Raw genomic sequence first — 16,548 nt, forward strand, 5'->3', positions numbered from 1 at the left:
TATAAAAGCATGGCAAATAACCCTTTTTTGGAGTTACCTTAGAAAAGGATAATCCAAAAAGCGCAGCACATGTTATACAATTAGAAAGAATCAGCGCAGTAATACGAAAGAGAAACATAACTAAGCAAAAAAAACAAAAAAAAACAAAAACAACAACAGAAAAACAACAGAAACAGAAGCCAACAAATGACTTAAAATCATTCTAGAATCTCCCTTAGAGAAGAAAAACAGGCCCATAAAGACATATTTTTATTGTTCTTTCATCACAATGCTATGCAGCAAGAAGCAAGCAGTTCTCAATACGGCCTATTATGGTTACCCTTCTACCTTGAGGTCCCGTCTGAAGTTTTGCGCCATCGGTCTTAACATGTTCCACAATAATCCTTTTTCTAATGGCATAGTTCCGAGAAATTGCAGACAACAATCGCGCCCTATAGTCGCAGGGTTTATAACCCTTTTCCAATAATTCAGTTTTTTGTTAATCCAACAAGCACAGCACACCTCACGCAATTAGAAAGTGTCAGCGTTCTTATGCAAGAGAGAAACAAAACTAAGCAAAAACAAAAATGGAGGAAAGGACAAAAATGTAACTAATATTGAAATATCTCTGATCTCCGTAAGAAAAAAAATCGCGTCCACAAAAAGGGTGAGAAGGTGACCATTGCGTCGTTTATCCAACCTTATAAATTAATTTTCGGTAATTCCTCAAAAAAGCAGCTTTGAGCAATTTACGTTTAGCCTCGTTTCTAGCAGATATATCAGGTAACTGACAGCATCATTTAAGCATGTTCCGACTGTTTCTGTTTGCATTCCGTTCTGAAAGCTTGGGATCAGAGGAGCTGTCTGCGAGGTTGCAACTCATACGTGCTGCCACGGAATGACCTTAAAGAAGTTTTTCGGGCTGTTTGCTTTCCTTGTGATTTCTTGCCAGCTGTGTCTTTCAAGCGGTAAGTGTATCGTTAATTCTGTAGCTGGTTTGATTTGATATTTCTACATCATTTAGGTAAACTTCAGTCTCATTGCTTAGTTTGTTGACTGTGCTTTTGTTTAATTTACAAATAAATAAAGGCTGATAGTCTCTAAAGAAACTGTTTGGGGCTGTGTCGGTTGGAGTAACGAAATAATTTGGATATATCAACAAAGTTGAAATGGTAAATTGGCCACCGTAATGATCACAAAAGCTGACGCTTCGAGCGTTAGCCCTTCGTCGGAGCGAAGTTTAATTTGACGGGTTAAGGTGTTGAGTATATAATAGAGTAAAGTAACATTTTTCTTTGTCTTTCTTTTATCCAACCCTCATCTAATTTTCAAAATTTCGAGCTGGTTTACAAGGTAGATTAATGACAAAAGACTCGGCAAAGTTACAAATCTGGAACAACGCCCAGTGGGCGTGAAGTGCCTCTGGAGAAGAACACACCTGTGCAAATTTCGTCGATTTTAACTCCTCGGCTACAGAAAAGTCGAGGCGAAGAATTTTAATAGCTTTATTCTTTATGCCTCGATTGTTCATTTTACGGTTAAGAGTTACGCAATCTTTCATCTCGAGGCCTCAAAGTCACCCGTAAATCCACCTTTTCAGTCTTAATGAGTCTATGCGTGTGAAGATCAATTTGCTTAAGGCTATAATTCGCCTAAGAGCCAACTTCTCTTAGATTTTAGCATTTCTGAATTCTTACGTTCGCAATTAATATTGAAAACAATTTCTGAAATTCCTTTAAGCAGATGTCTTCCAAGCTGGAAAGGTCAACATTACTGATACCTCCCAAAATAGTCATGGTTGCCAGTCCGTCTCCTTCAAAACACAGTTCCAGGGCTCAGGTGATATTAAAGTCTTTGTTACTCTTAGCCATGGCAACAAACATATCAAAATCCACGACCCAGCAGCACTATGGGTAAAATCGATCTCTACGTCAGGATTTAAGGCTTGCGTTCGTGAGGCAGGAAGTGGTTCTGCAGGCATGTCTGTCATTAACTGGCTCTCATTCCAAGGGTCTCATCAAGGAATCAAGTCTGGCATCGTGGACTTTGATGAATGGACTACAAGAACACAGTGCAAACGAGTATCGATCTTTGATAACCAAAGTAATGTAAGTTTCATCGTAACGTGTGTGGTGTATAATTGATTTAATACTTAAACATAGCTGTCTAGAATATTCTTATGCGGTTTGGGAATTGCGGACTCCAAAAGGAAAACTCAATCTGATATTCCTCATAGAGATTCACCTTTTTGGACCAGCGACGGAAAACAAGAATTTTAAAGCTTAAATTTTTGTTTCTTAATTTCTAATTAATATTCCTCTCATTTAATTACAGGGTTTTAAGAACAAGCCTCAAGTGTTTATTTCTGTTCAGCATAAGCACACAGACAGACCGTATGACTCCATGAATCTTTGGCTGGAAGGCGTCAGCAAGAAGGAGTTTTACGTCTGTATGAGAGAGCTCATGTCCTTTGATGGCATTCATTCGGACCTCAAAGTGGTACGCTGATTTTAAAGTTTTGCGATAAATGGGCAGTCTTTCACTCAGAATGAAATGATCTTCGTATGCGACGGAATCCCCAGTAATGCCCAAGGCCCATCGTGTGGCGCAAATTGTGTTGATTAGTTATTTCTTTCCTTCACTGGTCGCATTGTTTTTTCGTGTTTGGGAACCTATATTCCCTAGTTTCACATCAGCTTAATCATGTCTTCCAGGTATAGATTGAAGCTATTCGCGGTATTTTTTTTTTCTTCTCTAAAAATTGACATATTATTTTGGTTTCACCAGCATTGGTTTGCATATGACGTGCTACCATCCAACTGGAACTTCACTGAAGAAGGGAAGATTCATTTCGCTGGAAATGGGGCACCATTGAGAAAAAATTATTTCGCGTTTTGTCAGGTTGAAAGTTGTCAGTATGATTTGTTCGTTTTGAGGTTTTGTTTTTGATTTTTTTTTGTTCACTGTTGTTGATCGGAGCCAAGTCGATATGAATAGTTTAGTTTGAACATTTCAAATACACTAAGGTCAGAGATCTATTTACATACTTATTTTCAATGAACAGGTCTATGGCTGAAAGTTTTTGGTCTTGTATTTTGCGTACCAAAACAGGATTTTAAGTTTGAAAACCCATTTTATGAGCCGCCTACAGTCTTGATATCCGGAAGTCACAAAAACACCACAAGTGCATTGTGGGGCAACTCAGAAGGTCCCTGTAACAACGCTATAAACGTTTGGATAGAGGTAACACATTCGCATGAGCTAATTTTTTAATAATACCTTCTCATCCGTTATTTGGTTTGTTTCTTTATTCTGTTTTGGGTTTATTTTTGCGCTTTTAGTTGCTCTATTGTCCTTATTTTTATAATGTTGTCGTTGCAAAATAAAAAGCACGTATTTTTTTAAAACAACCGGGGGCTGCAGTGGCATACAATGAAGACTAAGGAATTGATTAAAACGGATATCACGGTTCGCGCCTCAATTTATTCACAAGACCTTGAGAATAACCTTTCAAGTTAGTAATTCAGACTTCAGTTGTAGCTGGGATGGGGCGGACATTACTTTAAATTTGAAATAATGACCTGTTTTGTTCCTTGACCAATTGTTTTTCTATTTGGTTTTGCAGGAAGTCAGTCGGTCGGCGTTTAAGGTTTGCGTTAAGGACAGCCGAGGACTAAGCAAGAGTCATGACCCAATAACCGTACATTATGCAATCATTGGAGGTGGGCAATACACAGAAAGTTAAAATTGTTTTATCCATGTCTTTCTACCAGTAGCAAGGCCTGTCAGAAATTACTTATAATTCCAGATCATGAGTTTGCTTGAAGTACTTTCCTTAAGCTACCTTAACTAAGATGTCACTCACCCAACAGGAGTTGAAAAGTGGCTTACGGTGGTTTCCTTAACTGTAAACATCAATTGTTGAATCTAAATGTTTTCTCAGCAAGTTTTGTTCATTTTATTTTCAGACATGTGAGAATACCTTAGCAACGCTACAGCTCTGAAAACACCCTTGATTTTCGCTTTTTTTTTCACCTTAAGTTTGTCAGTTATGCATTTATCTGTACATATAATTCAGATCAATCTTCGTTAATGGGTGTCCCCCGTTACTGTATTTAGGGATTCTTTTAAGACCATGCAGAAAATAAGTGAATCTTGATATACTGACGACAAGTCAATTAAAACAGGAGGACCGAAGGTCTTCAAACTTGTTTGCTTGTTTGTTTGTTGAGAGTATTTTTTTTTTCTTTTTAACTTCAAGAAGAATTGAGCGCGTTTCTTTAAGATACAATATCGCGAGGGCAATTTAAGAAAAAGTTATCCCAACTTGTCGAGGGGACTTATACAGTAAAATTAGTGGTTCAATGTTACGGAAAGCAAGAAAAATTCAGCCAATCAAAAGCAGCACTCTCTCATTTAGACCCCACCCTTACCTTGAGACACTATAAGCACTGCTCACTTGCTGGTTATATTTGATACTATTCCAAAGACCTTGACCCGTGCATCAACGTTACGTGCGATTACTATGCTGTCTGCAAGGCATTCGACACATTTGACGCCCGTTGCGTGTGCGAAGAAAACTGCCCTTCATATGAAGAACAAGTGTGTTCATCGAGCTCGACTACTTTCAAAAACAAGTGCATGTTTGAGCTTGATGTATGTCGACTGAAGAGCAACCACACTGTGTATCATCCTGGAAGTTGTATGGGTAAGAAGAGGAGATATTTTCTCTTAGCGATTATTTGCATGTTTTCGCGTCTTTAGAAACAAGAGCGTTTCATGGGCTAGGGTTAGGGTTAGCAAATCATGAATGTCACTGCCTAATCCATGAAAAGATTGAAACACGAGGATACGCCACTTTAAAAATGTACATTAACTGGCACCTGAAATATCTATACAAAACATTTGTCCAAGTTTGAGGCTTTCACTCCGGCTCAGGTCATAAGGATAGGTTATGTGCTTGTGCCACCAATCATAGCTCCAAGGGATTTTCGAGACAGATGAAGATATATTACAGAGTTATATCGTTAGCACTGACAGGATGAAAATGTGTTTTGAAAATGGCGCCATCAGATACTAGCGTAATAACGCAAACTTAAGTAAAAGAAAATGAACACCCTTCACAGCACGAGACTGAAGGTTGAAACTATTTCAATCTTTCTTTAGGTTTTCCAGTTCAAAAAGGAAGAATTGAGTTGAAGAGAGATGTTTCCTGGGCTGAGACAGCTTGCGAGTTGGTGACTTTTCAGCCATTTTCATTCTACCCAGACAAAGAAGTGCACGTACAGATTACTACCAATCACTGGAACTCCACCAGGAGAAATTTTGTGCACGAAGCCACCGTTTCCTGGGTGGAAAATGTCAATTACCAAAATTTCAGGGTTGGTTATTCTTTAATTAATTGAGAGAAAATAGTTCAATATTTGTCACCTAGATTTGATTCGAGCTCGATCTGGTTGTTCCGCGTTTGACAAGGTCATTTTAGCTTTACACTAGTACTGCTGAACATCAGGAAACAATGATCTAAATCCATTAAAGTGTCCTTAATGCATAAAATTTCAATTTTTTTTAAATGATCTATTACCTAATTATTCACCTTTGATTGAAAATCATTCCCAAATAGATCCTTTTTTCCAATTGTTTGTGCAATTCGGCAAAAATTCGTGACTTTACGTTTACTTGACTTAAAGTGCACCTAAACCCAAAGTTTTTTTCGCTTAACGAAATAAGCTTATTTTTTGGAGTATTTCTGTGCAAAAATTTTTTAATTTGCTCAAATCTTTAATTTTCTATGCCCAGTCAAAATACGGAAAATCGGCCACCATCTTGCCCCACGACCGAGTTTAAAGAAGAATGGCTCTAGCGGGTAATGTGACGTCAAATCGAGAACAGGAAAGTCTGCATCTCACACATTTTCACTTGTTTGGGAAGATTGTCGTCGATATTGTGCGAAATATGCCGACTAGGTGTGTTGTATGAAGATTGTATGAAGCACGATACCCTCTTGCAAATTTCGCTCGTTGCTACATCCTTCTACAACACACTTAGTCGGCATATTTTCGGACAATTATCGACTACAACCTTCCCAAACAAGAGAAAATGTGTGAAAAGCAGACTTTCGTGTTCTCGATTTGACGTCACATTACCCACTAGAGCCATTCCTCTTTAAACTCAGTCGTGGGGCAAGATGGCGGCCGATTTTCCGTATTTTGACTGGGCATAGAAAATTGAAGATTTGAGCAAGTAAAAAAAAAATTTTGCGCAGAAATACTCAAAAAAATAAGCTTACTTCGTTAAGCGAAAAAAAATTTTTGGTTGTAGGTGCACTTTAAAGTTAGATGACCCTCAGTTTGAAAGCGAAGTTAATATCATCGAGAAAAAGAACGCTCTTCTAGAGGACCTCATATTCACTGAATTTTATTAATGTCTTAAAGGTTTGTGCGACAGCTGCGGGAAGAAATGACCGTGGCACAAAAGAATTTGCGACTGTCGACTGGATGGCTTACCAGGGAGCTCCAAATGGTGGTGTGACAGGAAATACTCGTATTCCAGAATGGTGGACCGGAACGAAATGCATAGGAATTAGTCTGCCAAAGGTGAGTGTTCCCTTATGTTCACTTAAGTTATGTATTGATCAGGACACCGTCCTCTATGTTCCCCATTTATGGATGAAAGGTTTGCAGATGATAGTTTCTGTTTACAACAAACGATGATAAAGCCAGTTGCACTTCCCAAACCAAATCTTTATTAGCATAAGATACAGTTTTAGATTATTTTATTCTCCCTTATCAGCAACTAACAACTCTGAACTCTTTAAAAAGGATAAATTTACTGCAACACCCATTATTTTGGCGACAGCGGATCACGTAACTTCAGCTTACAAGCACGATGCCGCTAGTCTTTGGATAGAAAATGCTACCAGTTCTACCTTCCACATTTGCCTTCGAGAGTTACAAAATTACGATGGCCTTCATGAGGACATCCTCGTGGTATGTACCAACTCAATATCTGTGAAAACTAGAGTAGTGTGTGTATTCAGAATTAAGTGTCTCAGTTTTATCGAGTACTTGCCTTTTCCTCCTTTTTCTGTTTGTTTTGTTCAGTTTAATTGTTGTCTGTTTCATCAAGCCTTTTTCGAACATAGCTGTTCGTATAGGAAGAGTGGTTGGTAAACTATTGGTCCGTAAAATATCTTTCTCCAAAATTGAGACAGGCATTCGATATTCGCAAAGCGGACATTAACTTTCTAATTTCAGCACTACGTAAGAACGATTTCAGTCGGGTTTCTTCGAACAAAATATTGGGAAAGAGGGAAACGAAATCAGTCTCAGTAATATTTACGTTGTACATTATGACCGAAATTGCCAATCGAAAATTTCTTTGTTTATAGTAAAATAAACTTTTTATCTATACGTTGTTTCTAATTTTCCTTTCTAGAACTGGATGGCTTTTGAAGAAATTCACCGCCCACTTTTCGCTGAAAGTAGAAAAATTGACTTTCCTAACAACAGCTCTGTTTCTGCAAACTACAATGGTGCATTCTGCAAGGTAGGCTGCACATAAGGATCCATGTTGAATGGGGAGATATCAAAACTTGTGAATGTGTGGCCGTGGAAGATTGCTGCGCACAGATGTCTTCTGCTTTGATCTAGTCTTAAAAACTCGGATAACTCGATCAATTTTCTCGTATGTTATCATTGTGTTCGCTCCCTACTTTAAAATGAGTATAAAAAGCCTCACCCGTTTCATTTATGCAACGTGATTGAATAAAGATTTCAGTAAAACACTTATGTCTGGTAGCGGGGCTCATACGCTTGCGAAGCGCGCGTAGGAGCAGAGCCCCATACTCATGGAATAAGGTCAACCTCTTTTTGTTTGGTTGCGACGCGACTGACTGAGCGTACGCATGTTCCCTCTGTCATTTATACTATCACGAAAGTACTCTAAGCTTCATGGGATGCAATAAACCACGAGGTTTGGTATTCAATATGACAAGTTTTTTTCAGAATTTTCAACATAACGCTGCACAATTTCTGGCTTTGAAGGAACGTAAACAGCGATCTAAGCAATATGAATTTTACCGCGTGGGCTTTGTACACGTATTTTTACGTATTTTGAATATCTGTAAAGAAATTTTATTGCAAAATTTCCACTTATTGGGAGCTCCGCTTTTAAACTTGGGTAAATCTATATATTAGATTTTTTGTTAATAGTTGTCTCTATTGATTTGTTTTCTTTTCTGATTAGTTGGCTGCTTCTTTAACACCCCTGGCTGCTTTTTCCCTATAGGACGTGCAGTTCGCCAAGACTTATGATAAGGAGCCTAAGGTAGTAATCACCGCGAATCACAATTCAGAGGGAAACAACCTAAAGCCAAAGTACATATCTGTTACTGCATGGATAGAGGTGCTTCTTTGATTTTTTTTTCCGTTTTTAGTTAACTTTTTGCTAAGGCGTATGATGTATATGGAGTTTCTCGACTCATTAAGTCAGCTCAACCGTAACTGTGATATTTCAGCTGTTTACTTGCCATATGGAAATCCTCACCTGGATAGGGATTTCCTTCTGATTGATATTTATTTTTCATTTTTTTTTTGCAGCATATCCAGACATCAGAATTTCGTATTTGTCTCAAGGAATTGTTTGCTGATCAGCATGACCCTGTTACCGTGTCTTACGTCGTCCTGGCGGGTAAGCACAATTGCGAATGAAACAAAGTTATTGTTATATTGGATATTCTATTAGACATTTTAGCAGACTGGTGAATTAATTATACTTTGTCTCCGACGTTTGTTTGGTTAGACGTTTGTAAACCAGGCTGGTTTTACTTTTCTGGCTTTTGCTACTCAACAAGTCAATCATGCAAAAACTGGACTGAGGCGCAAAAAGCCTGCCAACTATACAACACAAGCCTCATCACGGTAAAAAGTCAAGAAGAAAATGTCTACATACAGCACCGTCTGAATGGAGACAAAGGATGGATTGGACTTAATGACAGAGACACCGAAGGCACTTTTGTTTGGGCTGGCAACCAGCTAAGCAACTTTACCTACTGGGCTCCACGTCAACCCAACGATTTCCGACTGAACGAGGACTGCGTTCACACCTTGGGAGTTGGACATAAATTTGAATGGAATGATGTAGATTGCAAGAGTTGTCATAATTACACATGTTCAGAAGGTAATTGCATTTTTGTTCTTTTGCAAGAACGCATCCTTTTAATGTTTAATGCAAATAAAAGATCAATTCATAGCCTTGAAGACAAATTTTTTTCTGGTTTAAATTAAATTTTGGAATGTTACAATCAACAACCTAGCTCCGTGCCTACTTTCCTTCATTCCTTCCTCTCTTCATCCTTCTCTCCAATGGCCTGTCAGTTCTAGCCAGTTGTGAATAATAGCTTTTTTGTCTGATTATTTCTTTGTAACCGTTGTTTCTGTATTTGTCACTGTTATTGTTGTTTCCTCATTCAAGATTTTTCTCTTCTGTAAGACCTTGATGAATGTACAGAAAATAATCATGACTGCAGCAAGAATGGGATTTGTACAAATACACAGGGATCATTCAACTGCCATTGTGCCATTGGGTTTAGAGGTGATGGTTGGGGTTGTACAGGTATGGATTGAAAAATTTACCCTTAGCGAATTCTCTTCTAAAACTCAGCTTAGCAGAAGGTCATCACCGAAGTCGATGTATTTTAGATCCACAATCCAATATATGAATATGAAATTATTAAAATATAATGTATGGAAAAAGAAAAGCAGATTGAATGGAATTTCCATAAGGTCGTAGTAGAAGCAAGTAGGATAAATATTGTAACAAATATAGAACTCTTTTTGGAGACATGTATCGGCGTACTTATGCCACCTTCAATCAATGAGTAACTGAACGTGAGTAATTATATAACAGACAAGTAGATAAACAAAATATTTACAGTATGATGTAATACAAAAGCGGGTACTAATTACAACGTGACAACAAACATGTGTTACGTGCACGAATGACCAACAAATGTCCGCTAACAAAGCATATATGAAAATAGATTCCCGAGTACGATATATGGCACGCAACAAAAATGTAACAACAAGCAGTTACCCATTTTAACTATTATTTAATTAGTTTTACATTGTCTAATTTACTTAGGTTAAAGATTAAGTTAAGCAGTTCATAAAGCAGGCTTACAATCCTTCATGCCGTGTAAGTATTCGTCGTCTTGATCAACTTCCAATTCCAACATCCGCCGACTGAAGACCACAGCGCTTGGCTTTCTTGATTTATCGCATTCTTTCCTTGTACACAAACTCTTCCGGAGGACTCGATAGTAAACTCTATATTCTCTATCTTCTTCCTCTCTCGATTATCGTCTTTTTCATCTCTTTCTTCTCTTCGGATATCGCAAGGTCAAAAGGTCATAGCCTCGTCATATCATAGCTTCCAAAAGTTCAGTCAGCAAGCCACGAGGGTAAGCCCTCGGGCAAATCTCTTTTGTACTTCTCGCAAGCCAGCTTTTATACATTTACTTTAGTTATCTAGAATGTTCTATTACTATTTATAGCGTATTACAAGTTGTACTATTTTGTGGAATATTACAGATTATAGATAATTCTAGAAAAGTCTGGGATTGCGTGACAGATTTAGTAAAAATAATTCGATCCTCGTAACACATGAAATTAAAGGTATGAACTAAAATGCTAGAAAAGTGTTATAATGCTGTAATTGTTTGTTAAGTTCAGGTTTTATCTTATTTATAAATCGCTCATCTGGCTCAAAACTATATCTTGTCCTACCGTCCTTCAAGCAACGCATCCTACGAACTCTTAAGAACAATTCCAATATTATAATTCTCAAGCCCGATAAAGGTAGTGGAGTAGTTATATTAGACCGTAATATTTATTTAGACTCTTGTTTTGATATACTTAATGATAAATCTAAATTCAAACTACTAGACAAAGATCCCACTTTATTAAGGGAAGGCAGACTCAAACGTTTCATTAGTTTGCCTAAGAAAAAGCATTCTATTGATAATGATACCTATACCAAGATTTTTCCTAAGGGTTCACAACCAACAAAATTTTATAATTACATTAGAACCGTGAAAATCACAATCAACCACCTCTTAGACCTATTGTATCTTCTGTTGGAACTTATAATTATAATTTAGCCAAGTATTTAAGTTCTCTTCTCACCCCACTTTTACCTAACACGTAATCGGTCACAGATTCATTCTCTTTTGTAGAAGAGCTCAGGAGTTTCGATCTTAACAACAAGTTTCTCATTTCCTTTGATGTTGAAAGTCTTTTTAACAATATTCCGTTAAATGAAACTATCGATATTGCTGTTGATCTTATTTTCAAGCATGACCCAAAATTATCGATCAAAAAATCCGACCTTAAAAAACTGTTTTCATTCACTACAGCTGAGACTCATTTTCTTTTTAATGGAAAATTTTATGATCAAGTCGATGGGGTAGCGATAGGTTCTCCGTTAGCACCCATCCTAGCTAATCTTTTTTCTTGGTTTCCACGAGGAAACATGGCCAAATAATTTTAACCATTCGACTCGCCTTCTACTTTATAGGCGTTATGTTGACGACACCTTTTGTGTTTTCACTACAGCTGAGACTCATTTTCTTTTTAATGAAAAATCTTATGATCAAGTTGATGGGGTAGCGATAGGTTCTCCGTTAGCACCCATCCTTGCTAATCTTTTTTCTTGGTTTCCACGAGGTAACATGGTTAAATAATTTTAACTATTCGACTCGCCCTCTACTTTATAGGCGTTATGTTGACGACACCTTTTGTGGCTTCCACAATGAACAAGATACGATGTCATTTTTTGATTACATTAATTCACGGGACCCCAACATAAAATTCACTTTCGAAAAAGAGCATGATGGTAAACTCTCCTTTCTTGATATATTTATCGACAACTCTTCGAATGATTGTGTTTTTTCAGTTTTCATAAAAAAAACCTACACTGGTCTCCTAAAAAATTTCTTCAGTTTTATTCCATCACGCTACAAAATTGGCCTGATCCAAACTCTTATTGACCGTATCTACAAAATCAGCAACACCTATTCCGGTCTTCAAAACGATCTTAAGAAACTGTCCGATACTTTAAAACGTAATTCTTTTCCTTCGCACATTATTGAAAGAACTTTCAAGCGGTATCTTGACGGGTCCTCCTCTCAAAACAGCCGGAACATAGATGACAATAATACACGTTACTTTAAACTCCCCTTTGTCAGCTATTATTCCAAAATAGCGAACCTTAAACTCCGACAACTCACTAAGCGCTTTTGTAAATCGGACCTGAATATCAAGCTTGTTTTCACTTCTTTCAAAATTAAAAACATTTTCAGTGTTAAAGATCGTACTCCCGATGCTCTAAAATCCATGGTAGTTTATCAATTTTCTTGAGCGGGATGGAATTCCCCTTATATTGGCGAAACTAGTCGCCACTTCTCCACTAGGATAAAGGAGCACACGGAAAGCGATAAAAACTCGCATATTTTTAAGCATTTTAACACTTCTCCTTCTTGTAAGAACACATACTCCCTTTCTTGCTTTAGTATTCTGGATTCTTCCAACAGCTCAATTGATTTAAAACTCAAAGAAGCTTTTTATATAAATAAGATCAAACCTGAACTTAACAAACAGTTACAGCATTATAACACTTTTCTAGCATTTTAGTTCACACCTTTAATTTTATGTTTGTTGTCACGCCGTAATTAGTACCTGCTTTTGTATTACATCATACTGTAAGTATTTTATTCATCTACTTGTCTGTTATATAATTACTCACGTTCAGTTACTCATTGATTGAAGATGGCATAAGCACGCCGAAACATGTCTCTAAAAAATTTGTATATTTCTTACAAGACTGAATGGACCTATAATTCAATGACATCAAGTCGCCAAAACATTTTTTTCCTTAGTAGATATTAAGTAAAAATAGGACACAGGTACACAGTTTATCGCGAAAAAAAAAAACCAAAAACAAAAAAACCGAAACAAAAACAAACAAACAAACAAACAAACAAAAAACAAAAAAACCACACCTCTTCAAGCGTTTCTTCAATAGTCCTTTTTCAATTTTTGATTGACCGATCGCTTGACAGATCGAATTCTTGCCAGGTTGATTGCTTGACTGATTGATCGACTGATTGATTAATCATTAACAGACTAAGTGACAGACAGACTGACTGAATGAGCCATCAGATTGGAGCGAATGGATGTCTTGATTGAATGTATGGATAGCCATCACCTACAGTAGAATCGCTTGACGACAAAATGTCGTGACGCAACAAATCTGCATGTGTAGGCAATCTGAATGGTTTTCCTTTCTTACCTTTTACAGACATAGATGAATGTTCTTCAGGTTATGGATGTCCTAGCAATGCTTCATGTCAAAACACATATGGGTCGTATACATGTACTTGTGATAATGGTTACACTGGAGATGGAATAACCTGCAGAGGTACATTGTACACTGGCACTTTAACTCTAAACAATACTGCCCAAACTCGGTGAATAATGATTTTACAAATGCCCTTTTAGCACTGTCAACTTTTATATTTCACTTAGAAGTTTTTGGAAAATCCCTTTAAAGGTCTTTCAGCTACCTATGCAAACATCGATCCCCTCCTCCAACCAATATTTGCAGGTCCTTAGGACGAGATTCTGGAGACAAAGTTTCCATTTTAGAAGTCAATGAAGGCTCTCATTTAAAATCATTTGGAAAACAATCACCGACTGACAATTGCATGACTTACATTGAAAATCATTGGTTTTCATTGGTGTTAATGGACCCATGCGAACGTCATCGTGTGCTCTCTTCCTTTTATAGATGTCGATGAATGTGTACTCAACAATCATAACTGTGACGTCAACGCGAAATGCACAAACACACAGGGATCATTTACTTGCCAGTGTAACATTACAGCCCACTATTATGGCAACGGGACAACCTGCAATCTTTTCCGTAAGCCCTTTCATTTTTCACATTTGGTAGTTTCTTTTTTATAATATGCGGTTTTTAGAGCATAATGGCTTTAACAGTACGGTTTTATCACCTTTACTTCACAGGAGGTCTTGGAAACTCGTCTATCGTAGGAAGAGACTCGAACAAAATGTTCCAGTTAGATTCCTGGCTTCAATCTCGCTTACAGAGTCAGTCTAGAAGTTACTGGAAACTGTGCTATAGAGCATCTAGCCATGGTTGGAGTTCACGAACATTTCACAGCCGTTGTGATAACCTGGGAAAAACAGTAACCATCATCGAAGCTCATGGTTACATATTTGGCGGTTACACCAGTAGTTCATGGACATGTACGATCTTTTATTTCCTTTATCTCACTTTCAAAAGTCTTCTGATAGTCCAAAATACGGACACCTAAAAACTGGAAATACACAAGGGTACACAAGATTTGATATCGGTATCAAAACGTGGAAAATTAACTCTTGTGAAAACTATTCATGGCAGTTCACCGTTTACCGGTTCTAGCTATTTTCACTATGTTTTTAGTTTATTTACAGGTTTGTGTTTATTTCTAACCTATTCCATTTCATGTTTACTTTCTTTCAGGGAACTCTGGATACACGTATTCATCAAACGCCTTTATATTTTCCCTCAAAAACTACTACGGATATGGATACTTTAAAAAGGATATCTATTACTGGCGCCGTAGCTATGCAACATACAGCTATTATAATTATGGTCCGACGTTTGGGAGCGGACATGATATTTACGTTGCTAACAACGCAAATAGTAACTATTATTCTTACTTTAACGATCGCTCTTACCACGGTTCATACTCTAGTGATTACGTGTGGACAGGAAATAGAAATTTTCGTGCAGATGAGGTAGAGGTTTACTGTGAAGTAACAATTTAAACAAACACTGAACTGAAACAAATCTTGTAAAGATGTTAGCGTGGGACATTCGTAGTTACTCACAGGTGTTTATTAATAAGAAGTACTCTCAGTCTGTAAAGCACAATCGAAAGAAGAGCATGTTCATCATTCTCTTAAAAAAAAAAACATATGTAAAACAATTGATTGAAATCATCTCTCATATGCGCCTATACAATGTGGTATTGTAATGATATCAGACCTTTCAGTCATATATACTGCCGTATTAGACTGAAATTTGTGTGTTGATTTGGACACCAATAAAGAGGAGTGTGCCTGTAGAAGAAAAACATCTGGAAATTCTCGTAACAAAATGAAATACAATAAAGATCACGCGGATCCAAAAACCCTTAAAAATTTTTAGTAGGGAAACATTTACTGTTTTTTATAATAAAGTTTTATGATCCAACAAATATTTTTGTTCGCGCAGGATTGGTCATCACGTAACCGAATATTCTCAAGTAAAACTGGGAGATATCCGTGGATGTACCCCATGGGATATTCCCCAATTTTCAAACCTTACGTACGTCTAAAACGGAAAACTCAGCAATTCAAATTTAATTCAAAGTTAATAACGCTGCGTAGAAGAAGGAAACACTTTTTTTTTCATAAAATCGTAGGAGATAACATTGAAAAGTGAACATCCCACGCCATAAACGGTAGGCTGTTCGTGAACATTTTTCCCGCGCTTTAAATTAAGGAATAGACAATGTCTATAGCGTGCGTTCATCCAATTCGAAATGCGCACAGATAGTTGGGAGAGTATGAAGGTTGCGTGGGAGATGCTCGAGGCGCAGTCGGGAGTATTTCTAGCTACCTAATTACAAGTGCTATGTCCTAAGTCCTATGTTTTTAAATAAAATTTGAAGGATAATAAGCACAACAATTGTTCACGCAAAAGGTGGTCTTCGTACACATAAACATTAGCTAATAAGACTAATAAGTATATTCCACATTTTGGGTTTTGACAGAAGCAAAGTAGTCGTCAATGCTTTCCTTAATTGCAAGTCTGCAGGAGGTTTTGAAGGTTTATCGTCTGTAACAGCAGATTTAACAAGACCGAAAGTATTCCCAATGATGCGGCGACTTTTTTGGGCTGCGGATTGTGATCACCACAATTCATCGTTTCGTAAATTCTACGACTTCCAGATAGGACTTAAGTAACGACTGAAAACAAAACAAAATTGAATAGAAAAACAAAATTTTTTGTGATAGAAGGCATACAGATGTTTTTGGTTATAATACGAACGATATTTGAATTCAATCAAAATGGATTTTCTCATTACTGAAATAAACGGCAACCAGAGCGAATTTTTGAAATTTCCAGTCTACTTTTAACTTCCAGAACTGTCAGCAGGAAAACTGCTTTAGACAATTTTAAACATACAATAGTTATGGACGCCTCACGATAGGTTTCACTGCGGGGGAATGATTTTAAAATCAGTCTGCATTTTACTTACCGAAGTAAACGACAAGCGGAACGATTTTTGAAATTTCTGGTCTAGTTTTAACTTCCAAAACTGTCAGCAGTAAAAAGTGTTTAAGACAATTTCAAACTTAAAATCGCAGGGAAACGATTTTAAAATCAGTCTTCATTTTATTTCAATGATTCCAGTGGACCTAATACTGAAAAAATGGGGGGATTGAATTCATTATG

The 16,548-nt window shown here is 37.2% G+C and overlaps 1 protein-coding gene across 1 annotated transcript; it reads left to right on the plus strand.

Moving 5' to 3' along the window:
- Positions 1-823: 823 nt before the first annotated feature.
- LOC111327330 (uncharacterized) lies at positions 824-15,304 on the plus strand. Its single transcript, XM_022931487.2, has 19 exons — positions 824-947; positions 1,723-2,087; positions 2,314-2,478; positions 2,767-2,880; positions 3,091-3,222; positions 3,605-3,701; positions 4,469-4,687; positions 5,146-5,360; positions 6,414-6,575; positions 6,801-6,968; positions 7,417-7,527; positions 8,269-8,385; positions 8,580-8,670; positions 8,782-9,159; positions 9,472-9,594; positions 13,339-13,458; positions 13,828-13,962; positions 14,067-14,309; positions 14,566-15,304. Exons 1-19 carry the CDS (start codon positions 878-880, stop codon positions 14,871-14,873), a joined length of 3,333 nt encoding a protein of 1,110 aa, XP_022787222.2. The 5' UTR covers positions 824-877; the 3' UTR covers positions 14,874-15,304.
- The last annotated feature ends 1,244 nt before the right edge of the window (positions 15,305-16,548 follow it).

The sequence above is a fragment of the Stylophora pistillata genome, chromosome 9 (assembly GCF_964205215.1).
Source record: "Stylophora pistillata chromosome 9, jaStyPist1.2, whole genome shotgun sequence".
In the NCBI taxonomy this organism is placed as follows: Eukaryota; Metazoa; Cnidaria; class Anthozoa; order Scleractinia; family Pocilloporidae; genus Stylophora; species Stylophora pistillata.